Genomic DNA, 24,469 nt, shown 5'->3' with positions numbered 1-24,469 from the left:
CAGAATGAAAAAACGCTTTCATCTGATTTTATTATGACAGCTTATGAAAACATTAGTTTATGCAGACATGTTAAGTTATTATGAGTAGGTGGTGTAGACTGCGTTTCTATGGTTACCAGAAATGTTTTTTTAATTCAATAAATAAACCAAAAAAATCTAAAGATTTCGAAAACTGATGATTTAGAAAAGAAAAGTCTCCAAACGGAGCTGCTTCATGTGGCTCAGTTTGTAACAGTTTATGTAACTTTGTTATGAGAAACTCTGAGGATTCCAGATCTGGAGTCAGAAAAATATTCTGCACCATGCTTGGACTCTCTGTTAACCTCAACAGGAAACAGATGAGGCCTCACTCTATTCACAAAGGGCCAATATTCACAACAAGCTAACCAGCAGCGCCACCAAGTGGAGGACGTGAGGCACTGCAGGACATTTCTATGATAAAAAGCAGTTTGTTTTATTCTGTTTTCCTGATTCCTGCAAGTACAGAAAAATATGTGAACTGAAACTTGAACAGCAACATTTCTGGTGCATTAATATTTTGTTTATTGAAGATTTAGTTTGCTGTTAGTTTTAGATACTTTTTGTGCTTTTAGTTTTAAATGCTAACGTATGAAATGCAGAGACACATTTAAACTAATTAACCAGTCTTAACATGGTTTCCTTTAGTTGTGATTGTTTTATTTTCTGTCTCTGAAAGATTTGAAGTCAATAAAAATGATTTATTGAGATATAAACCATAAATCCATGTTGGATTTTAAAGGTCAGGATTCAGAATGAAAACAGAACCAAATCATAACTTCATGACATAAACCTGGATCATCTGCATGACTCTGCTGCCTTTCTTCGTTTTTGCTCTAGAACTAAAGGTGAACCGCCAGCCCAGCTGCTGGGATCCGACCCGAGTCCTGCAGGTATCAGAACCGAGTTTGGGACTCAGGTGGTTTCAGAGACTGAACCGTGGTGAACTGAGACTCGTTCAGTTCCTGTGGTTCTGTCTGGCTCCGGTCCAGCTGTTAGCATGTCGTCAGCCCTGTTTGTCTGCAGGAACAGAAAAACTGTTTCCAGAACTACGAGTCGGAGAGAAGAACCGTTTCATCCGTTCATCAGGAGCAAGCAGCGACATGGAGCATCCAACCCATCGCCTGCAGGTGAGCGTGCAGAAACCTGCGTCTCCACCCGGACAGGAGGCGTGTCCCTGATGCCGTTTCACCAACCAGCTGGTTGCCATGGCGACGGCGGGCCTGACCTCTCAGTCCCGGTTCAGAGGCTTCAGGGGGAACCGGGACCAGGAAGGAAAACATCAGGCGTGAAGTTAAATCCCAGAAAATCCCAGCAAACTGAAGTTCAAAGCAGCGCCACCTTCTGGAGCTTTAAAGCAAACAGAAGAACAAATCCTGGGATTCTGCTCCCAGTGAGGAAACTTACTGGTTACTGGTTACTCATACTGGGAGGAATCCATGATCCCTGCTGGTTCGTCTGGATCTGAACCAAAACAAACTCCAGTTCTATCTATCTATCTATCTATCTCTCTCTCTCTCTCTCTCTCTCTCTCTCTCTCTCTCTCACCCCGTTGTGGTTAAACTGAGATCAAATCTCTTCAGGTATCTGGAGCTTCAGAGGAAACCAACCAACATTCCTCTGGTGGAAACCGTAACAGCAGATCTCCACCCAGCAGCAGATCTTCAGGTCTCATCATGTTTCAGGTTATTTCTTTGTGCTCTCCAGAGACCTGCAGGATGGCAGATCTGGAACTGTCATTCTACGCCTTAATCATTTGCTTCTCCACCTGCTTTTAGCTGGTTTCTCTCCTGATGGTCCGGTGGATTCAGTTCAACCAGAACTCCACCATCTGCTCCACCTCCAGCTGCTGTGGTTCTGAACCAAACCAACCTGTTCCCCTCCTGGCCTGTGGGGGCGCTGCACCATGAACCACTGAAGGAAACAACATAAAAACCTCTGAAGACACTGAGAGCAACTTCCTGTTTCACCAGATGGAAACAAGATGGAGGCGTCAGATTTTAATCTTTAGTCTTTGGCTAAAGACCAGGAGCCATTTCTGCTGCTAGCGCTAGGCTAGCACGTTAGCTTTGTTTGTATTTACCCAGAATGCCCTGTGCTGTAGTCCACTTCCTGCTTTTGGAGCGGTCTCTGGTCTGCTTGGCTTTCAGATTCAAACCGAACCAGAGTTCACTTCAACTGAACCCAGTTGAGGACCAGAGGTCAGAGGTCGATTAGGATACACACCTCACCAACCGAACCGGACTTTGACTAGACAAGTGGACTGGAGTTGGGTCATTTCTGACCTCATCTTCTCAGAGGGTGAAGATCTGATGAGATTCTTGACCAGAAGCAACATGAAGGTCCAGAACCTGGATTTATTATTTTCTCTATATTTAATAACTTGACTTGGTTCTTCATCAGGTTTTAGTCAGATTATAGGAACCACTGAGAAGCTTCAAAGCTGCTCCAGGTTCAGACACAAAACCTGGACTGAGGAACTAAAGTCCAGTTAGAAACCGACTGAAGCCTCTTCAGGTTCTGACCCGACTGGCTCTCCCTCCGCTCTGCTCAGAACGGAGCTGCTGACTTTACAGCCTGAGGCTTCAGGTGCTGGAGACGATTTTACAGGAAGACGGGAAAACTGAGCGGCAGGTAAACATTTCCTTATAAGGTAAAAACAGGGAGATGCAGGAAGAGGAGGAGGAGGAACAAGCTGCAGGTAGAACCAGAGAAACTGAACATAATCTGGTTCTCACCCAAACATGGAGCCGCCCTGGTTCTGATGGTTCTGATGGTTCTGAAGGTTCTGACAGACGGCTTCAGTTTGATCTCCTGATTCCTGGTTGAATTTCTCTCCTCTGAACTCAGATCCTGTTTGTTTGCAGGACGATCTGACTGGAATAATAATAATAATAATAATAATAATAATAATTAGTAATAATTATTTTTTTGTTGTGATCTGACAGAAGGAACCGATTCCAGTCCTGCATTCATCTGACCTTTGACCTGCTGCAGATTTGTCTCCATGGCGACGATCAGCCAGAGTAATTACATTAACTGCTGCAGAGTTTAACAGCCTGCTTGTTTCTCACTTTGTGTCAAACAGGAAAATCTCCTGGAAGGACGACATCCTTCCAGAACCTCTGCGGCTGGACCCGGCTCCGAGCCACAGAGGGGAGGGTTTCCAGGAACCAACAGAAAGTAGAACATCTTTATGACGTTGGAAGAAAACAATTCAACATTTTTAAAAATAAAAATCTGAAAAGTGTGGCATGCGTTTTTATTCTGTAGAACAGCGGTGTCCAGAGTCGGTCCTGGAGGGACGGCAGCATGTTTTATTTTCTGTCCAGCAGGTCCAAGTTCTTCTCAGGCCTCTAACGATCCATCATTGGATCCAGGTGCGTTAAACCAGGGAGAGACCAGAACAGGCAGGATGCCGGGCCTCCAGAACCGACTTTGGGCTCCACTGCGCCAGAACAACCTCTGGCTGGGTCCAGATGCAGGTTTTTGTCTCTATCAGTTTTGTCCACAGGCTGAACTTTGTCTCTGTTCTTTATCAGAGAAAATCAACAAAAAGTTTGATTTTCATTGGATTTAAGCTTAGGCTTGGACTAGGCCGTTCTAACACACGACTATGAAACCATTGCATGTCTTGTTCTTGTCCTCCGTGTCTCGGCCGTTCCCACAGCTGGCTTCTCTTCTCTCTGCTGCTCAGGCTAAGAGCTGAGGTGAGTCATATGAACAGCATTTAAATCTGTTAAATTAGCTTTTATGATGTTCATGAAGAGAAATGAAATCTTCTGTGCGACTGATGTTGAAGCATCTGAAGAGCTTTGCAGTCAAACACTCCTTCATTTAGCTCAGACACAAAGGAAAAAACATTCTGCTGAAGCAGAAGGAGCGATCACTGACACAGACAGCACACCTGATTCACTTTATGCTCACAAACAAACAACCAACCGATCACCTTGGTGGTCTGGCTGTCGACTCCCTGCTGTGTTATAAATCTCTTCTTCCTTTAAAATCAACGTTTCAGACGTTTGTGGTGCAGGAGGAGAAATCCTTCTTCTTCTGTTTACTTCCACAGCGTTCCCATGGTTACCATCAGAGGCCGACAGCGCTAACAATGATCTTATTCCTGCTAACACGCTACATCAACATGGTATTTAGCAGGAGCTAATGCTACAGTGCTAAAGCCAGGTGTAAACCTGATAAGAGCATGAATATAAACTAACTACAGTCAACAACCAAAACTACAGCGCAGATGTTGAACTTTATTCAACCGAAAGTTTATCAAATTAGAACTTTACAATTTATATGAAAAATTTATTTAAGAGACGATAAGTGCGCTAAACATGTTAGGCAGAAAATGAGCTCCACTATTAGCACATTAGCAGAAGTATCATGATTCAGTGGATCCAGGATTAAAGGATTCAGAGATTACAGCCACCAATAAAATACAGAAATCTGTAAATACAGGAGATGTCCTCAAAAAACACTTCTAACTACCGAATAGTTCAAATACCAAATAAACCTTAACATACAGTGGACAGGATGTTAGCACTGCAGCAGAAGCTAACAGCTACAGTCATCATTATTTCTGCTTTTGGGGGTTCAGCTGCTTTTAATCGCCAGCCAGTAGCGTGCCAGGTAGCATTCCCACCATTAATCGCTCACACATCCAACATGGCAACCTTCAGAGTTGAGACATAACACAGTTTTACATGTTCAACAGTGAAATAATAACCTGCATCGTCTGCATACAGTTTGACTCTCATTCCTCATCACCTCGCCGCCTTTCCTGATCCCTGAAACAAAAACCTTTAAACTAAATAAACCATCAAAAATATTTCCATGTTTCCCTGAACTGCAGCTCAGATTTTCTGCTTTACAGAAAGTAAAACGAGCTTATAAATCAGTTTGCTCGTCAAAGTAAGAAGCGACAGCTGAGTGACAATCCAGTTTATGAGGCTGAGTTATGAAACGTGAAGTTCTGAGGAATTCAGGAGCTGCACCCTGAAGAGGAGGAGGAGGGGAAGCTGTCTTCATCCAACTGACGAAATACAAAACGATGAAAACACAAAACCAACCATCCGTCACACGGATGGTTGGTTTTGTGTTTGATTTGCAGGTTTTACCTCAGAGCTGATCTAAAAAGTCAAACTTCTGTGTTTGCTCAGACAGAAAACCTGATTCCTCTGACTTTTCAGGATTTGTTGTTTCTGAAAAAAATGGAGATTCAAGTCGCAAAAACAAATATTGGAGTTGTTCTGTAACTAAACTTATATTCTGTTAACTTTGGATTCAGTCAGCTGATGAGTTGAACTCCTATCACATTAGCTCCGTTATTTCAGTCCCAATGTTCAGCTTTTACTGTGAAAGGATCTGCATGACCACTTCCCTCCAAACGTTTTGCACCAAGGGCCAAAATCCCAAAGTTGAAAGTATTCAGGAGACAAAATTGTCTTTTTCCCCTGGAATAAAGATACAAAAATATCATTTTCTTCTTTCTTGTACCTGCACAAAAATAAATAAAATGTAATCTTTTATGTTTTGTTTTTTTTTTTTTCAATTTTCAATGTTTATTAAATCCTTCAACAGTTAAAGAGACAGTGAAACCGATGTTGACAACATCAGTGCTGTAAAGCAGGGGGCCCAAAGTGGGTCCTGGAGGCCCGGCATCCTGCAAGCTTTAGTTCCCTCCCTGGTAACAACGTCTAACGAAACATCATTGGATCCAGGTCCGTTAAACCAGGGAGAGACTAGAACATGCAGGATGCCGGGCCTCCAAGACCCACTTTGGGCCCACTTTAGGCCCACTTTAGGCCCCTGCTGTAAGTTTACAACATTAAGTAGTTGTACAGAGAAGGACTTGAGTTTTTAACATCCCCCCTGATCCCGTCCCGATCCTCCTGTACTCCCCCCACCCCAGCCAGCAGAAGGAGCTAAAGCAAAAGAGAATAGAATAAAATAAAAATAAAATAAAGTAAATAAAAAGTTCACACACACTGTATCTTTTATTCTGGACCAATAGTGTTTGAGTCTTTCCTCTGGTTCCCTGGCATCAATCTGACCGTTGATCTTGAGGATGAGTCGTTGTAAGAGGAGCTCTCTAAACCTGCCGCATGCCGTTCTGAATAGGTAGGAACATTTTGTCCCCTCCAGTGTCTTAATATAACATAAATAATATAATGCTGTGGTGAGGGCTATTTTTAACCATTCTGCTTTTTTTGTTCCTATTTTGACCTTATAATCTAATCTAAGTCCCAATGTAACCGTCAAGAGTAAGTTGGAGGTAAATGTGCTGTTAATTGTTCCCATAACCTTCTGCCAATAAGAAATTAGGTTTGGACACATGAGGAACATGTGAAGCATGTCTCCCAGACTGAACAAATATCAGAGTTATTTATTCTAGCTCTAAATAATGTAACTGGTGTCCAATATAATCGGTTCAGAATTTTGAACTGTATCTTTTATGTTTGTTTTAATGTCTAACATTGTTTAACATTTTGGGCTTATTTTTTTTTACTTTTTTCAAAGGCTATAAATATTTTAAGTTTATTCCAAGACATAAAAATAAAAGTGTTCTTGTTCATGACTTACAGATTTAATCTGCTCATTGTTTCTGTTTCCAGGTTTAAATGCAGATTAAACTGTTTTTCCCTCCAACGCTGCAGGATGAACTGAATGACTGAAGCCTCAGCAGTTACAGAGAAAAGATAAAATCATGATGATTTATTCTGACATTCAGCTTCAACAGCTTTGATTTGAACAGAAATGCATATTTGTATTTCTGCGGTGAATAAAACATATCAGGTTTCCTGCATGTTGAATAAAATGTTAAAAAGTTAAAAACTCCTAAATGTTTCCGTGATATGTTCATGAAAACCATTTCATTCAGTCAGTAGACTGGAGTCATCTGGTTTCTGCAGCTTATTGCTGCTGTTGCTTCATGTTTGGTTTGTCTAAAAGCTGAGTGAAACGTTGCCAAGACGACCCACCTGAGGAAAGGTGGCTCCTCCCCGCCGCCTGCAGGCTCCCGTCCGGTCACAGCTGCACCGCTGCGTCTGTTCAGACTTGTTCAGAATGTAAAACTCCTGCATGCAAACGAGAAATCATAAAACAGGAGCGAGCGCTGACTCCGTCTCGTTCTGATTTTATGATTTTTATTTCAGTTTAATCTGCGTTCGATTCACCATACCCTAACCCTAAACTTCATAAAAAACCTGATATGATCACATAGGAAATAAAAATGTTACGTTTTAATCAAATCCCAAAAATAATTATCAATGTTTTGTTGTTAAGAAAATATTAATTAATATTAAAATATTTTTTTTGTTTTAATTTCAGTTTACTTTAAAGAAAATCTTAACTTGTCTGCAGTTCGGATTGCATGTCATGTTTTAATCTGAGTATTTTTAATAACTGCATAAGTATTTTCTGGTGCTGTTAATCTGCCAACTTCTTATTTTAATCTTCTTGTTTTTAAGTTGAACTTTGTGTAAATCTACATGCTCCGTCTTGCCTGCCTGCCTGCCTGTTCACCTGAATCCTCCAGGTTATTCAGGTTGAAACCAATCAGAGATTTTTGTAAAGCAAATGAAATTCATGAAGAAAAAAAGCTGATTTTTCCTTCTGGTGAATTTTCTGCTGCAGAAACTTGGATCCAAGAAGCAGCAAAATAAATCAGTAAAGAGTCGAAAGTTTGAGAGAAACGTGATCTGAACACGGTTTGGGTTTAATGAGCTGCTGTCAGGACTCTGAACCAGGCAGGAAAGATAAAACCGATCTCTTTCACAGAAACCGGTTCTGCTGGATCCAAGCTCATCAGCCAATCAGGAACCAGAGTCCGGCAACAACAAACACCTTCACACTTTTAAACCCATTTAATTCAGATCTTTCTGCAGCGCAGACCCACAACCTCTGCTAAAGAAACCATGGAGGAAGCTAAGCTATAGCTAAGCTAAGCTAAGCTAACCTATTGTTTAACTTGTATGGAGGCTAAACATAATTTCCATAGAAACTATGGTGATGGCACAGAGGCCTTCCGTACTCTCAGACCTGCAGCTCAGCAAACAGAAAAAAACAGATATTTTTAAACTGATATTTATTTTACAATGACAAATGATTTTCCCCACAAGGCAAAACATTAACTATGACTCCTGTGATGCGTGTGTGTGTGTGTGTGTGTTGTTGCTTATACTGCATATGGAGGACCGTTTTCACCATATGCACTAACAAAGGGCGGCCACTTGTGGAAAGGGGACTTTTCTCCTGGCCGTCACTTTTTTTGCAGTTCTATTAGTGAAGTTTAGAAGTGTGGTGTGAGTCAAGTTCTGGTTCTGGTTAGCCAAAATGTCTGGATCAGGCATAAATACAGTTACTAAAATGAATGAAGCTCAGCACAAAGTTCTCCGTTTGTATTCAAGCTCTGCTCGGCAGCTCATGTTACCGGGAAAGCATGCAGTACCTACCGCGGTCACCAGGGGCCCAAGAGCATTTTGTTTCTTTTTATCCATAAAATAATAATTTCTACATACATTATCCAATATATATTACTGTAAAAACAAATCAGTTCATAGTGAAATTGTGTGTTTTTGATATTATAACGACATAGAAATAATTACTAACAAAAACAAACAAAAAAATCAGCTCCACTGAGGGGGCCTCTTAGTGGCCTTGGAGCCCTAAATGGCTGCTTAGTTTGCTTATGCCTTGGGCCGGCCCTGATATGCAGACAGAAGACCCGACTCTGAAGCAGAATATCCAAATGTTTCTGCAGAAACCCTCGACTTGGAGCCAGGAGAACTTTTTATTTTGTGTTTTTTGGCTTTCTCGGTCAACAAGAAAACAACAAATAAAATCTGAATTTTTTCAGACTAATATTAGCCAAACTGAAAAGTTCTTCCTGTGTGATGTCACAGATGTGATTTATATCCTCACCAAGCTGCGGATGTTTAAACCTTGCTCTTTTTCATAATGATAAAGGTTTTATGGGGATTTTAATTTAAAGGAAAAAATTCACCAGACTGGAGTCCAGCTGAGGTCTGTTTTCATCCAAACCCAACAAATCCGCCAAGCGGACCGGAGACCGCTCCAAAAGCAGGAAGTGGGCTACAGCGCAGGGCATTCTGGGTAAATACAACCTAAGCTAACGTGCTAGCCTTGTGCTAGCAGGAGAAATGGCTCGTGGTCTTTAGCCAAAGACTAAATAGAAATCCTCCAACACTAAAATCTGACACCTCCATTTAGTTGTAGTTCTGGTCCGGTAGACTCTACCGGACCAGAACTACACCATCTGCTCCATCAGGAGGTAAACAGCTTATATCAATGCTTCTCCCACTCTGGAAACAATCCCTCTAAATGTTGACCTAAGCAGCTGTTTTCAGTTTACTGACACGTGGAACTACTTCATGTTTTATCTCTAAATTTGATTAAAAACCTCAAAGGAAGCAGAAAACCTTGTGTGTCCATCCTGCCTTCGTCTCCCTGAAGATCCTCCTGAATGTTCAGGGTGAACCGCGGCGCTCCGGGTCCAAATCCAGGTGTTTTCCATGTTCCCAGCAGTTTTCCCTGCAGGCTGGGAGCAGCACTTCAGATGATGGGAACATATTCAGTTACACCCAAACCGCTGAAAAACATTTATGAAGAAATCATTAAAAGAGCAGGGAGAGCGGCGGCTGGTTTGATCTGTGTGGGAACGAGTTCTGGCAGAAACCTCGGACTGCTGCCAAACTTCATTAAATCTGGAGGGTTTTAATGTTTTAGGCCTGAAACTGGAGGAGCTGTGGATCATTACCTGATTATTGGATCATTAACAGATCCATGTCCATTAAAGCTCCACTGAGCAGTGAAATCTTCTTCTACAGGCTGTTTGGATGATCCGACTAATTACTGACGATTACATTTATCCTGAAGGAAGAACATTTTAAATTACAGCCTGGAAAGCATTCAGACAGAAAAACGATCTGTCATTCAACTTCATGAAAGAGTGATGCAGCAGCTTCTACAGCCCACATCATCACCCCTCCACCACCATGCTGACAGCAGAATGATGGACTCCAGATGGTTTGGAGATGACCTTATGACCTTCCAGTTTGTTGCTGTTTCTCTCACCTGTGGACTGCAACAGGAAGCCAGAGTGACGCCCACAACCAGGAAGGCGTTCTGGATGTGGCTGATGTTTCATGGATTATTCTGGATTAGAGGATTTAAACTGAACTCTGTGTTTTCTCTGCATGGATCTCATTTAATCCACGTAGATTAAAGCCGATTAAACCTCGACTGAAGCCAAGTTAAAGTGGTTCACAGTTTAAACTAACATAAAGCTTTAAATCTGCAGCCTGCAGCTGCTGGGAGCAAAGAGACGATAAAGGTAAATCGTTAAAGATGGGACCTGATTAGCAATAAATGGTTCATATTTTCACCATGTTATTCATTTATTTATAAATGTCAGTTTCAAACACAATATTTAGTTAAAGTTTGCTAAAATATTTAGCTCTGAGCTATTTAATATTTGCTCAGCAAACTACATATTTAGCTCCAAATTATTTAGTTTGATGCTAAGAATTTAGCTTAGAGCTAAATAGTTTAGCTTGCTAACTAAATATTTAGCTCAGAGCTAATTATTTAACTCTAAGCTAAATATTTTAGCAACCTAAATATTTTGGTTGAAACTCTGACATTTATGATTGAATGAATGAATAAAGTGGTGAAAACAGGTGGAAATTAAAATGTCTCAGTTTGACACATTTTCCTGGGAGGATTTAGAAGCTTTGCAGCTTTTCTGAGCCGCCGTCCAGCAGCAGATCTCTTCTCTCTGACTCCATTAGGCCAAAGAGGACTGAAGGATTTCATTGGATAAGCCCAAAGACTGTCACTAAAATCAACCAATGGGCCATCATGGTTATTCATGTTTTAGTTAATTAGCTGTCCCGTCTGCATGTGTCGGTCTAGACCAGGGGTGTCAACCTCAAATCCACAGGGGGCCAAAATTTTAAACTGAACAAAGCCGCGGGCCAAGGTTGAACAAATGAATCTTTTAATATGGACCCAAACAAGTTTTGATTTAACAATAAATATTCAACAAGCAAGGCTTTTATAACTTAAAAGTGCAGGCGTGCAAAATTGAGTTGCTAATAATAATAATAAAACATATAAATGGAATATTAAATAAAATTTAAATAAAAATTGAAAGCCTCCTTTCTGAGGTAAATGTCAAAATTAGCTTCGTAGACAAACTAATAAATTAGAAAATAAAATAAAATAACAACTATGAATAAATCATTAAATAAACTATGAATAAACCATTCAGGCCTTGGAGTAACAAGAAAAGGTGCATAGAAAACGTATTTATTGCTCATTTTGCGACACACTGATCTACTCTGATGCAGCCAAGCCAGATACCTGGCATCTTTTCTTGGATGCCAGTTCATCAATGTTGGGGCTCAGAGTTTGAGCTGAGGAAACCTTCATTATCGAACAAAGGTGTTCGTCAGTCAGACGTCTCCTGTGAGACGTTTTCATCATCTTCACTGAGGAGAAAAGTTGCTCACATACATATGTAAACAGATATTCTGTCTCCCACCTGTCCAGAAAAGTTCTATTTTCTGTCTTTCTTTTTGCCATTTTTTGGTAGGGTAACACAGTGACAGCTGTAGTTTGAGGTCACAGTGTGGTTTGGGGGAGAGGCCCGGGGATGCGGGGTGCGCCGGGGCTTTCACCCAAGGAGTGAAAGACGGATCACCACCTTCCTAATACATCCATGTCCGCTACCATAAGTGCTACTGACACAGAGGAGGAGGCGTGTCTGCCTCTGTCCTGATTGACGCGCCAAAAAACAGCAGAGCATTATGGGATTTGTAGTATAAGTGGTGAATGCGGCGTCACAGTGTTGCCACCGTATAATACCGGCGGGCCGGCTCTAATATTAATTTGAAATTGGGCCAAATATAATTACACTGCGGGCCAAATTTGGCCCGCAGGCCAGAGTTTGACACCTATGGTCTAGACGCTCAGTCCTCTCCTGGACAGAAGGATAAACTGAAGTTTTATTTTCTGCTCATACTGAGTTGCTCAAATTCACTACAAATGTTTATCTGCATTTTGTTAGTATTTATTTTTCCCCGGGTCAAAACACAACAATGAATACTAAACCCCCATTTTTTTCTCCTTCGACAGACTAAATAACAATTTAGTCTGCTTTAGTCCATTTTTGACTGTAACTTTTCAAACGGCGCTTTATGAAGTCGTAGGCTAAAGCAGCAGAACCAACAGAGCTAACATCTTCAGAGATGTTTTAAAGCTGCACCTGTTCCACCTGGACCAACACCAAACCACTTCGCTTACAGAACCTGAGCGGCTCTGTGGAGCAGAATAATCTCTGACATTCTGGTCTTTTGTTTGTAGCTGACAGGAGAACATCCAGCTGCTCCTCTGGCGTTTACGGAGGATTAATGCTGACAGAAGTGGCCCAACCGGAGGGTTCATCTTTAAATCACTCTGGCACACAGGTCACTCCTTTCTTTCGAACTGCGCCTCGTCATTCCTGGATTGGTTTGAGGTTAATGTTTTCCGTGTCTGAACTGGCTCTTGCCTTTCATGTGAAATGAAAGTTGGCATGTTCTGATTCTGATAATTGTTGGCTCCTGCATGCCTCAGACACACCTAAAGGACAGGTGTCTCCTCCCTGTTTGTCTCCAGCTCTCCATCCTCCTCCTCCTCTGGAAGGCATGGAGAATATAAAACCCTGCTGCTCCTCTCGTCTCCACTCTCTCCTCTGCAGCTGATGCTCCAGCACCTCCTGAACATCCATCACCATGAATAGCTTTTCCTCCAGATCCCTGGGTGGTTTCATGTCCGGCGGCGGCCTCAGGATGTCCTCCGGCTCCTCTGCCATGTCCATGTACAGCGGCGGCCGCGGCGGAGCCGGTGGTGGTGGAGCCTCCAGCTACGGTTTTAGCTTCGGTGGAGCAGGCGGTGGTGGCGGAGCCTCCAGCTACGGTTTTAGCTTCGGTGGCGGCGCCGGTGGTGGAGCAGGCGGTGGTGATAGCATGAACATCCCTGCCAACGAGAAGGCCACCATGCAGAACCTGAACGACCGTCTGGCCACCTACCTGGAGAAGGTCCGCAGCCTGGAGGCAGCCAACGCCGAGCTGGAGAAGAAGATCAGGGAGTTCCTGGACAAGAAGACCTCACCGTCCGCCAGAGACTACAGCGCCTACTATGCCACCATCGTAGATCTGCAGGGAAAGGTAGGATGAGTGATGCTGCAACTAACCAACTGACTCCAGGTGAAGAAGTTCAGATAAAGATCTTCATCTGATTTTGGGTTAAAACCTTGTGTAACTGAACCTTCCTGTCCCTCAGATCCAGAGAGCCACTGTAGACAACGGTGGGATCTACCTCGCCATCGACAACGCCAAGCTGGCCTCTGATGACTTCAGGATGAAGTAAGTCCTCCAAGTTCAGGCTAAAACTGCTCTAACCAGACCTCTGGCATCACATCTGTTCCTGCTTCATTTGACTACAAACCGGTCCAGAAACACTCTGTTAACATCCGTCCAGGTATGAGAACGAGATGTCCATGCGTCAGTCGGTGGAGGCCGACATCGCTGGGCTGAAGAGGCTCCTGGACGACCTGACTCTGGCCAGGTCTGACCTGGAGATGCAGATCGAAGGCCTAAGGGAGGAGCTGATCTTCCTGAAGAAGAACCATGAGGAGGTGAGGGAGCGTTGATGGAGCGGAGTCTGAGTGACTGGACGGTTTCATGCAGCTGTAAATGGTGTCTGCAGGAGCTGCTGGCCACCAGAACGCAGATGAGCGGCCAGGTGAACGTGGAGGTGGACGCAGCTCCAGGACAAGACCTGAACAAGATCATGGAGGAAATGAGGGAGCACTACGAGTCCGTCGCCGCCAAGAACCGCAAAGACCTGGAGGCCTGGTTCCAGAACAAGGTGAGGAGTCTGGTGCTCATCTCAACATGCATTCCTCTTCTTCTGAGATTCTCTGACTCTGCAAGTAGCGCCACCATGAGGCTGATTCTGCGCTGTTCCTGATGTTTTTCCTCCATACAGACAGAAGGGCTGAACAAAGAAGTCGCTGCCAACACAGAAACGATGCAGGTATCCAAGTCAGAGCTCACAGAGCTCAAACGGACCCTGCAGGCCCTGGAGATCGAGCTGCAGTCACAACTCAGCATGGTGGGTGCAGCAACCGGCATGTATGATCAAACCAAGACAAACGTCAACTCAACCGTCTCCCTCCTGTCCCCAACAGAAAGCCGGTCTGGAAGGCACGCTGGCGGAAACCCAGAACGGCTACGCCATGCGACTGGCGGGCTTCCAGAACCAGGTGTCGTCTCTGGAGGAGCAGCTGATGCAGCTGAGGGCCGACCTGGAGCGGCAGCGACAGGAGTACCAGGTGCTGCTGGACATGAAGACCCGACTGGAGATGGAGATCGCAGAATACCGCCGCCTGCTGGACGGAGAGGGAGGCGGCAGGTGAGACATGTTCACCTGGAGAACGATCCTCCAATTAGTGTCAGGAAAATATCAGTAAAATCTGATCAGTTCTGAAAACCAGATAAATGCAGATTCTTTCCAGAAGATTCTGGAGAATCAGGAGGAAACCTCACAAAATAAACTGACATTTACTTCATAATGTCATTCTCTGTGTTCTTCATTCCTGAAGAACACAGAGACACCAGCATGTCATCTGAACTGGACTGGACTGGACTGGACTGGACTGGACTGGACTGGACTGAACTGGACTGGAATCACTATTAGAACCAGTATTTTCTCCTCAAACACAATCTGAACTCTCTTCCTACATTAAACCATACATTTCTACATTGTTTTGAAGAATGTCTCAAAATTCTTAGTAAAAACTTTTGATAAATTTATATCTTTTGTTGTTTTATTTTTGTTGTGTTTAAGTAAAAATCATTACATTTCTCACATGAAACTTGAGTGAAATAAGAAGCCTGGCAATACAAACATTTAGAAAAAAAATTAGAATTTCTTTTCAAAATTATATGAAAATAGTCCAGCAAACCCAGTCAAGAATCTCCAATAATATATATTATTGTTTATTTTAAATGTTCATTTTTTTTCTCTAAATGTCAAAAAAATATTTACCTCCTTTCAGTTTTTTTTTTTTTTTCATAATTCGAAATATAAATTTCTCAACATTTTGTTTTGAAGTTTTTGGATTGAATATTTGAAAACTCCACATTTATCTAATATTAATTTAAAAATTAATTTAAACATTAAATATAATTCTCTGTGCTTAATGTTTGCATCAATAAAACCAGTTTTGTTTTTTTTTTTGTTTCATTTACAGCATCTCGTCCTCCAAGGCCTCCTCCACCTCGGCCTCCACCTCGGCCTCCACCTCCGGCTCCTCCTCCACCACCACCACCACCACCAGGTACGTCGTTGTAGAGGAGGTGTTGGTGGACGGAAAGGTGGTGAGCACCTCCACACAGGATGCCTAGGGAGCCGGAGACAGCGCCCCCTGCTGCAGAAATGGAAACAACAACTAAAATCTGCTTTAAAATAAAATCAGATTTAAAAAATCCAGCTTGTTGTGTCTGTAATTCCTCTGATCACCACCAGGTGAAGAATCGAATCAGGATCATTTTGATTGTAAGAAAAATAAACGTGAGATTTTATTAATGATCAAATATTTTTTAAAGGAGCGAAACAGTTTCCTTAATAAAAATGGGAAATTTTTTCCTATTTTTCCCTTTGAGTTTGATTATGTTTAACTTTAATTAAAATAAAATCACACATGCAGAAATTATGGAATAACTGTGTTTGTATTAAATGATTTAAGATCTCTAAGTGTTTATTACTAGAAAACCTGAAATATAAAAACTCATATTAATCTGAGTTCAGATCAAACCTGCCTGTAGTTGACAACAAATCCATAAAACATGTAATTTAGAAAAACAAATTCAACTTCAGTTTTAAAAGTAACAAATCAAACAATTATTGTTTGTTTCTGGGTCAGTCTGAATAATTTCTAAGATAAAAATGTTTTAATATTAAGTAAAATAAAGCTAGAATAATTCAGTTTTTATCTTTTTATTGTCAACAATTTAAATCATCACCAGCTTCCAAAAGGAGACCAACAGGTTTTATATAAAAATATAAAAACAGATTAATGTCTAAAGCTGTTTTACCAGGATTCAGCCAAACTGACAGATATTCCAGAAATATCAGGTAAAAACAACAATATCCAGAAATGAAGAAACAATAGATTCCTGCAAAAATCCATGAAGATCAACAAGATCAAATATCCTGAAGTCAAATAAAAAATCACCAAAAATCATCTGGTTTTTTAAATAAACAGCAACAAAAACATTAATATCCAAAGCGCTTCGTGTCAGATTTTACAGATTAAAGTGAAACCAGTGAAATCTGTGTTTAATGGTTTCCTGCAGTCTGTTGTCCGTCTTTGTTCTCAGGTTCTTGTGTTGTTTCTCTTCCTGCTTGTTGAGAAAAAGTGGAGAAACTTTTATTTCAAACATGAGCAAAAATCACGACTGGCGACTCCAGAAATATATCAGAACATCCAACTTTATCACGTAATAATTCATCATCATGGTGAGTTTTATGTCAAAAAGAAACAAGAACAGCGATCAAATGAGGAACAATGAGGCGTCTTCCGCCTCAGCTTCACACAGGGAGAAATTTTCTTTGCTCTTTTAGATAAATGAGCCAGAAGATCAGAGCAGGATCCACACTGACCGATTCCCGTCTGTCGACCACAGGAAGTTTTCAAATCTTCGTATTTTTGGTCCTGCAGGGCAAATGGGTCAGACTGACAGGATTAAAATAACTACAATATGGAGTTTAGGGCTTAATGGGATTTAAATGAACATCCAGTAGAAAACACACCTGGTTCCACAATCAGCTCCATCAGAACCTCTAGACTCGGGCTCTCAAACTGCAGTCCTGGAGGTTCGCAGTCCTGCAACCTTTAGATGAGCCTCTGCAGCACCTGAACAGAATAATCAGGTCATTAAGGTTCTGGAGAACCGATCCACACCAGGAGGAGGCGATGAAGCTGTTTCATTCCAGGGTTTTGTACCTGAGGCTCATCTAAAACCTGCAGGACAGCGCCCCTACAGGCCTGGAGTTTCAGACCCCTGATCTAGAACCTCTTTCATGGCTTTGGGTCATTGAGGTTCTGCTCAGTTCTCCGAAGGTCCCACTACAGCAATCAGCCTGAGGTCTGGACTTTTACTAGACCCTTTCAGCACCTTGGTTCTGTTCTTTTTCAGCCGCTCTGTGGCACATCTGCTGCTGTTTGGGTTCATGGTTCTGCTGGTGGCCCAGTTTGGATCCAGGTCCTTCGGCCAGAAAACATCCCTCTCTGTTCGGTGTTTTTCTAATCAGCCTGACCTTTGACCTTTAACCTCATAACTGAGGCATGTGGAATTTAAGATGGAGCTGCTGGGTTTCTGACCTGCTGGATGTTGGGTCAGAACCGGACCCAGAACTCCAGTTAAAGATGGAAGATCAGCATTTATTCACAGCAAGGAGTGAATTTGTGAAGTGTCAGTCCGCCCAGCGACGCCGAGCCGGGCCGGTTCTGTCTGCCAGCCTGCGGTTTGTTCTCCAAACAGGCAGAAGTCCTGAAGCAGAGCGGCCGCGGTCGGTAAGGCGGCTCTCAGTCACAGGAAACCGCAGTCGCTCTGACATGTCTTCGCTTTAACGAAGGCCGCGCCCCAGCAGCTCGTAAAACGGACCGGCTTCAGTCGGATCTGAAGTCAGTCCAGGAAGCAGAGCAATCCTGACTCCACCTGGTGAAAACCTGAAGTTCAGCTTTAATTCAGCTGAAAATGAAAACGTCAAGCAGCAGGAAACCAGCAGGGTGACGGTGCAGCAACAGTCACCCTGCTGGGTCCAGAACATGTCCAGAACATCCAGAACGTCCAGAACATCCAGAACGTCCAGAACATCTTTCAGTCAAACTTTGTTTATTAGGGATGATTCATCTAAAAATCATTTTCTATAAGATTTAATTAGATCTAAAATGAGTCTGTTTGACTCCCAGGTGTCAGGAGGAGATCGAAGATCCATTTTGATCTACCAGATAAGTTCTGAATGGGAAGTAAGAGAATCTCCCAGAATTCCCATCAGGATCCACTCAGGACAACTGGGTCCAACTCCTGTCCCTCAGATATGGACCTCCTATCTCCACCGTCTCTCCAGATCTTCTTCTGCTGGTCCATGAAGGACATCTTCAGTCAGAGCAGCCATTTTCCCTTTCTGGTTCTGGTCCAGCCCAAAGTTCTTCACTTTAGACTGAACTGGGATGTTGATCCAGTAAAGAAAATTGAGCCACAGTAACAAGTTCAGGCAACAAAAGTGGCATGTTAGTTTAAAGCGGGGCAGGATCCGGGTCCGGGTCCGGGTCCTCCAGGGCCGCCGAACTGCAACTCTGTTGAATCACCTCCTCGCTGCAGCCAAGTTCTCCAGATGATCTCATTATTTGACTCAGGTGTGTTGAAGCAGAGACACGTCTAAAGGTCGAGGCCTGCAGCTTTCATCCAAACCCAACAACACAAGAACAGGAACTCTATTGGATGGAAAAGCGTCTTGTTTTTAGAACAATCACTTTATCTTGGATGAACCAAGAGTTCATCAAACTCGGCTGAAACTGGCAGCAGAGCTGAGAAGCTAAAGTTCATAAAAACCCAAAATAACCAGCCGTTTTCTACCTGTTCACTGAAACTGTTTGTTTCTGTTCTCAGGTGAAAGTTTTCCAGGCTTGTGGTGATAAATAGTTGTGAAAATGATCAATTTCCTCTCACATTGTCATGCAGTTCCATGTATTTCTAGGCTGACATTAGCAGCACTGCTACCTTGAAACAAGAAGGTCTCAGCTGGCAGGATTTCTCCCTGTGCATGTGTGGCTTCTCTCCAGGTACTCCACCTTCCTCCCTGGATTATGCAGGTGTTGGTTCTGGCTCAGACGACCCGTTTTCAACCTGAGAGTCATGAATAAAACTAAAATTGCTAAAGATGAAGCAGCAAAATGACCAACAGATTTCCAAATAAATGAGTAAAATAAGTAAATCCTCCTGCATTATTGGACCAGAGGTGAGAAACGTGATCTGTTCTTAGATGTCAGAACCATGAACCGGCTGCAGAATTTTCCATTCTGGTTCCTCTGGGTGTTTCCTTTGGTCCATTGTTCTAAACTCTGGTGTGTCAAATGAAAATAACGTCGATTTAATTGATAGGACAGTCGTTACACCTGGAGACATGCGGTCTTCACCCAGCCAGCCGTCAAACATCCAAACTGGAACCGGTTGAGGTACCAGAACCTCCAGAGCTGAGTGAACCTGGACTGCTGGACTTATGGACTGGGTCAGAACTCTGAAGAATTGCTTCACATGAAGACAGTAAGTTACTGAATATTTCTTTGCACCAGTGGAGGAAGTGAACTGGTCCATCATTCAGTCCAGAACGGTGTCCTGAAACCTGCAGATGTCTCTCAATGCAGAGGGTGAAAAAACTTCCTCCAGCTGCACAGAAACAAAACTGAACTTATTGTTTTAGCTCCTCAACAGGAATGATCTAGAGCAGTAGTCCCAACCTTTTCAGTACCTTGGACCGGTACCGGTCCGCGGCCCGGGGGTTGGAGACCCCTGATCTAGAGCGCATGTCAAACTCAAGGCCCTGAGGCCAAATCCGATCCACCATAACCTTTAACCTCTAGACTCTAAAGAGACACATAATAGAACCATCAAGTGTGATTAAATATTATTTTATCAATCAAATCAAATAAAAAACTGATTTAAAAAAAGTAGTTTTTTATCTGTTTATTACCAAATTATATCAATCAGTCCCTCCACTTTTCTGCAGATTATTGTGGAAATTCACACAAGAATCAAATCGCTGCACTAAAGCATATTTGTAAGTTTATCGCAGATTTTTGGTACTTTTTAAAGACTTTTTACTCCGTCTTGCAGTTGGATGTGTTTTTTATTTTTACTTCTGTAAAAGAGCTGCCTCAGCATAACATAATGTCAAGTTTATAATCCGTAATAACGAGTAATAAAAGTCGCATATACCGTCATACATAAGTGCAAATATTTCTAAATTAGTACCACAAACACTTTAATTTTTATTGCAAAGAAATGTTCAACATTATTTAATCTTAAGAATTTATATTTTAACAGTTCATTAACAGGTTTTAGCAACAGATTCTGGCCCTTTAAGAGCTTCAGGTTCTTAATTTGGCCCAAAACAAAAGTGAGTTTCTAGAGTCAATGCACAGCTTCAGTTATTGCAGATAGAGCATAGTGTTTAGGCCCAAAATCTGTGTTGTGATGACCTCTGACCTGAACCTCCAGAGCCACATAAAGACAGTAACAAAGTCGTCATTCTATCACCTGAAGAACATTTCCAGGCTTAAAGGACTAAAGTCCCAGAAAGATCTAGAGAAACTCATATGTGTGTTTATCTTTAGTCTCACGGATCAAATCCATCAGACAGTTGATCCAGAACCTGCTGCTCACAGCCCAGTTCTAAGGTTTAACTAACACTGACCCACCCAGGTGACTCTCAGGTTCTTCTGTTATTAGACTTTTGCTCTAAAGCAGATGTTGCTGCACCACAGATTCTAACAGACCCGATTCTGAGCCGCGGTCCGGAAATGTTGATTGGGTTGAAGACGTTTGGCTGGAGGAAAATTTCCTAAACTCTAGAGGTGGAAGAAACCCTTTAGCTACTGGAAGGAGCTGGGAACCAGTTTAATGAGGTCAGCAGGGGTGTGGCAGGATCCTTTGTTTAGGCAGTTTGAGTTTTCACTGCCTGAGGCAACAAAGCGACACACAAAGAGGCCAAATGAGGCGAAATTCAAGGCTGAGTGACTCCGAGGGACCTGCAGAGGGACCTGCAGAGAGACCTGCAGAGGGACCTGCAGAGGGACCTGCAGAGGGACCTGCAGAGAGACCTGCAGAGGGACCTGCAGAGGGACCTGCAGAGGGACCTGCAGAGAGACCTGCAGAGGGACCTGCAGAGGGACCTGCAGAGGGACCTGCAGAGAGACCTGCAGAGAGACCTGCAGAGAGACCTGCAGAGGGACCTGCAGAGGGACCTGCAGAGAGACCTGCAGAGGGACCTGCAGAGGGACCTGCAGAGGGACCTGCAGAGGGACCTGCAGAGGGACCTGCAGAGAGACCTGCAGAGGGACCTGCAGAGGGACCTGCAGAGAGACCTGCAGAGGGACCTGCAGAGGGACCTGCAGAGGGACCTGCAGAGAGACCTGCAGAGGGACCTGCAGAGGGACCTGCAGAGAGACCTGCAGAGAGACCTGCAGAGGGACCTGCAGAGAGACCTGCAGAGAGACCTGCAGAGAGACCTGCAGAGGGACCTGCAGAGGGACCTGCAGAGGGACCTGCAGAGGGACCTGCAGAGAGACCTGCTGATCTGCTCCGTCTGTCAAGGTTAGCAGCAGAAAACATCCAAACTTCAGATGGGCTTTATTCATCATGGTGGCAGCATCTGTTTCTAAACCAGGACTGACCTCATGTTGGTGCCAAAGCCTCGACTCCAAAGCAAAGAAGCCAGAAGTTTACATACAGCCAATAAGAAACATCCACCTGGCTGCCCTGGGTGGCGGCGCCACCAACAGGAGACACCATTCCATGAACAGACCTCCTGCTGTGTTTAACTTAGTTTGTACTTCCTGCCAAAGACAGGAGGAGGATGTTCACCTCCAAATTGTACATAGGCTGGGTTGGGTTAAAATGACAGTACCTTGTTCAGATTGGCAGCAGCTCACCAGACCTGCTCTGGTCGACAGGACTCCGTAAAAACTGGTTTCCTGTCCCTCAGGAGAGACTTTTGTGTCCTGAAAACAAAGACGGGATGATCCGGCCGTCTGTTTCTACACATCAGAAATGTTAAGTTAGCTTCTGCATCAGTACCCGACACATGCAGGAGTTTCTGTCATCATCAGATTTAGGCCAAAATATTTACACAGCAACACAGACGCCTGCAGAATAAACAAACCTGGTTCTTCCTGTTCATCATCTCAGTCCGTCTCCATCCTGGAACTGAAGCAAAAACACCAAATGTCATGTTGAGGTCTAACTTCCTAACCCACATGCAGAACAACACCAGAGGCCGAGATTGATTTAAGAGATTTATTACAACAAGGGCGGGAAAAAACAGGTAAACAATCCGGGAGCGTTTGGGACAGGATCTCAGGTCAGCTATGGAAGAAACAGACGGTAAGTTTGGGGTCGAGGAAATTTGGAGATGGCGCTGGCTGAGAGCTTACCTCCGATCGGGAGGAGAAAGGACTGGGGGGGAAAACCTGGGAAATCCAGAGTCTGTTTGAGGCGCGGAGGACTGCGGGCTGCGGCGGCGTTGGAGGACGGACAGGTAAGTCTGAACTGTTCTGCCAGAAGCAAGGCTGCCGATCTGTAGGTCCGGAAGGGTCCTGGGCAGGATCTATTTTCAGCACGTCACAGGACAATCAGCTGAAAAAGGTCAGAGACACAAGTGGATCAGAATTTTGGAAGCAAACAGGAAGAGTTGAGCTGAAGTGAGCCGGTACCATAACTGGCTAACAATCTGGCAGGGAAGTGTCAGCAGCCTCCTCCAGTTATACAGCTCCTGATGGCAGAACGGTTTCAGGTGCGTGGGTCAGGAGACGCCCTCAGATGGAACAAAGCCTCCAGCGCCCTCTGGTGGATGAACAGCTCCAGATCCCAACAGTACCCCCCCCTCAACGACCACCACCTGGCGGTCCAACCGAGGAAGGCAGGGAGGAACGATAATCAGAAATCAAAGAAGGATCTAAAATAAAAGAACCAGGAACCCACATCCGATCCTCCGGACCGTGGCCCTCCCAGTCGACCAGGTACCGCCAACCTCGGCCCTGTCGACGGGAGTCCACGATCCGCCGGACGGTGTAAGCAGGATGCCCATCAATTTCCCGGGGGGGTGGAGGGGGCTCGGACGGAGGGCACAGCGAGCTGGTCAGAACAGGCTTGATCTGCGAGACGTGGAACCTGGGGTGGATACGGAGGGAAGAAGGCAGACGTAACCGGACAGCAGTAGGACTGATGATGGACTCGATCTTGTATGGGCCAATGAAACGAGGAGATAACTTTTTGGTCATGGATTTTAGTGGGATGTTCCTGGTGGATAACCAAACCCGTTGACCAGGTGTGTAGTCAGGAGCAGGACGTCTCCTCCGATCAGCGAAACGGCGGTTCTGTTCAGAAGAACGATTTAGTGCTGTGACAGTGTTCCGCCAAATGGAACGACAGCGGCGAATGTGGTGCTGGACCGATGTAACGGCAATCTCTTTCTCATCCGCAGGAAACAATGGAGGCTGGTACCCTAAGGAGACCTCAAAAGGAAAAAGACCGGTAGCTGATGAGACGTGAGAGTTGTGTGCATACTCAACCCAATGCAGAAACTGGCTCCAGTCAGTGGGGTTGGTGGAGGTGAGACATCTGAGTGTAGACTCGAGCTCTTGATTCATGCGCTCGGTTTGTCCGTTCGACTGAGGGTGATAACCAGAAGATAGACAGACTTTAGCTTCCAAGGCAGCACAAAAGTGTTTCCATACCTGAGCGGTGAATTGAGGTCCTCTGTCTGATAGGATCTCCTGCGGGATGCCATGCAGTTTGAAAATGTGTTTAACCAAGAGCTGAGCGGTCTGCAGAGATGTGGGCAGTTTCCTTAGCGGAATAAGGTGGCAGGCTTTGGAAAAACGATCAACCACAGTGAAAATGGTGGTCATTCCTTTGGATACAGGTAACCCAGTAACAAAATCAATTGCTATGTGCGACCAGGGTCGTTTGGGGATGGGCAGAGGTTGAAGCAGACCAGAGGGGGGCTGATGAGATGATTTGTTTCGGGCACAAACTGAGCAGGCCAAGACAAACTCTTTAACATCTTTGTGTAGTGATGGCCACCAAAAACGACGGGAAATTAAGGCTATGGTTCTACTGGTTCCAGGATGGGCTGAGAATTTTGTTGTATGCATCCAATTAATTGACCTAGCTCTGACTGAAGATGGTACATACGTACGGTTGGGCGGCCCTGTACCAGGTTCCGGCTCGGACAACAGTGCTTGTTCTATGATGTCGGAAACCTCCCAGGAAACTGACGCAACTGTACAACTGGGGGGCAGAACATTGGCTGGTGTCTCAGACTCTTCAGTAGAGTAGTCAGGACAGAGCGTCTGGTTTAATGTTTTTGGACCCAGGTCGGTACGTGATGGACAGGTTGAAACGGGAAAAGAAAAGAGACCAGCGGGACTGACGGGGATTATGTCTTTTGGCGGATTGAAGGTATGAAAGATTCTTATGGTCTGTCCAGACCAAAATGGGATGCTCTGCGCCCTCCAGCCAATGTCTCCATTCCTCCAAGGCTAATTTGATGGCGAGAAGTTCTCTGTCTCCAACATCGTAGTTCCTTTCAG

General features: G+C 44.0%; 1 protein-coding gene and 1 long non-coding RNA gene across 3 annotated transcripts in view; both read left to right on the top strand.

Annotated features, from left to right (window-relative positions):
- The first annotated feature begins 903 nt into the window (after positions 1-903).
- On the top strand, positions 904-3,268 carry LOC114159693 (uncharacterized). Its single transcript, XR_003598647.1, has 2 exons — positions 904-1,148; positions 3,107-3,268. It is a non-coding gene; the product is annotated as an uncharacterized LOC114159693 (long non-coding RNA).
- Positions 3,269-12,762: 9,494 nt separating this feature from the next.
- LOC114159680 (keratin, type I cytoskeletal 13-like) overlaps positions 12,763-24,469 on the top strand; it is a 19,904-nt gene continuing 8,197 nt past the window's right edge. The window contains exons 1-7 of one of the 2 annotated variants that reach the window (XM_028041748.1): positions 12,763-13,253; positions 13,369-13,451; positions 13,567-13,723; positions 13,795-13,956; positions 14,077-14,202; positions 14,279-14,502; positions 15,344-15,582. In XM_028041748.1, the coding sequence (XP_027897549.1) occupies positions 12,819-13,253; positions 13,369-13,451; positions 13,567-13,723; positions 13,795-13,956; positions 14,077-14,202; positions 14,279-14,502; positions 15,344-15,497 (1,341 nt within the window). In that variant the 5' untranslated portion in view covers positions 12,763-12,818 and the 3' untranslated portion in view covers positions 15,498-15,582. Of the gene's footprint in view, positions 13,254-13,368; positions 13,452-13,566; positions 13,724-13,794; positions 13,957-14,076; positions 14,203-14,278; positions 14,503-15,343; positions 15,583-24,469 lie in introns of those variants that run through there. The other variant, XM_028041749.1, reaches the window with a different exon arrangement.

The sequence above is a fragment of the Xiphophorus couchianus genome, chromosome 16, assembly GCF_001444195.1.
Source record: "Xiphophorus couchianus chromosome 16, X_couchianus-1.0, whole genome shotgun sequence".
Taxonomy (NCBI): Eukaryota; Metazoa; Chordata; class Actinopteri; order Cyprinodontiformes; family Poeciliidae; genus Xiphophorus; species Xiphophorus couchianus.
Note: the sequence above shows the minus strand (reverse complement) of the source record. Positions and strands in the feature narration are given on the sequence as shown.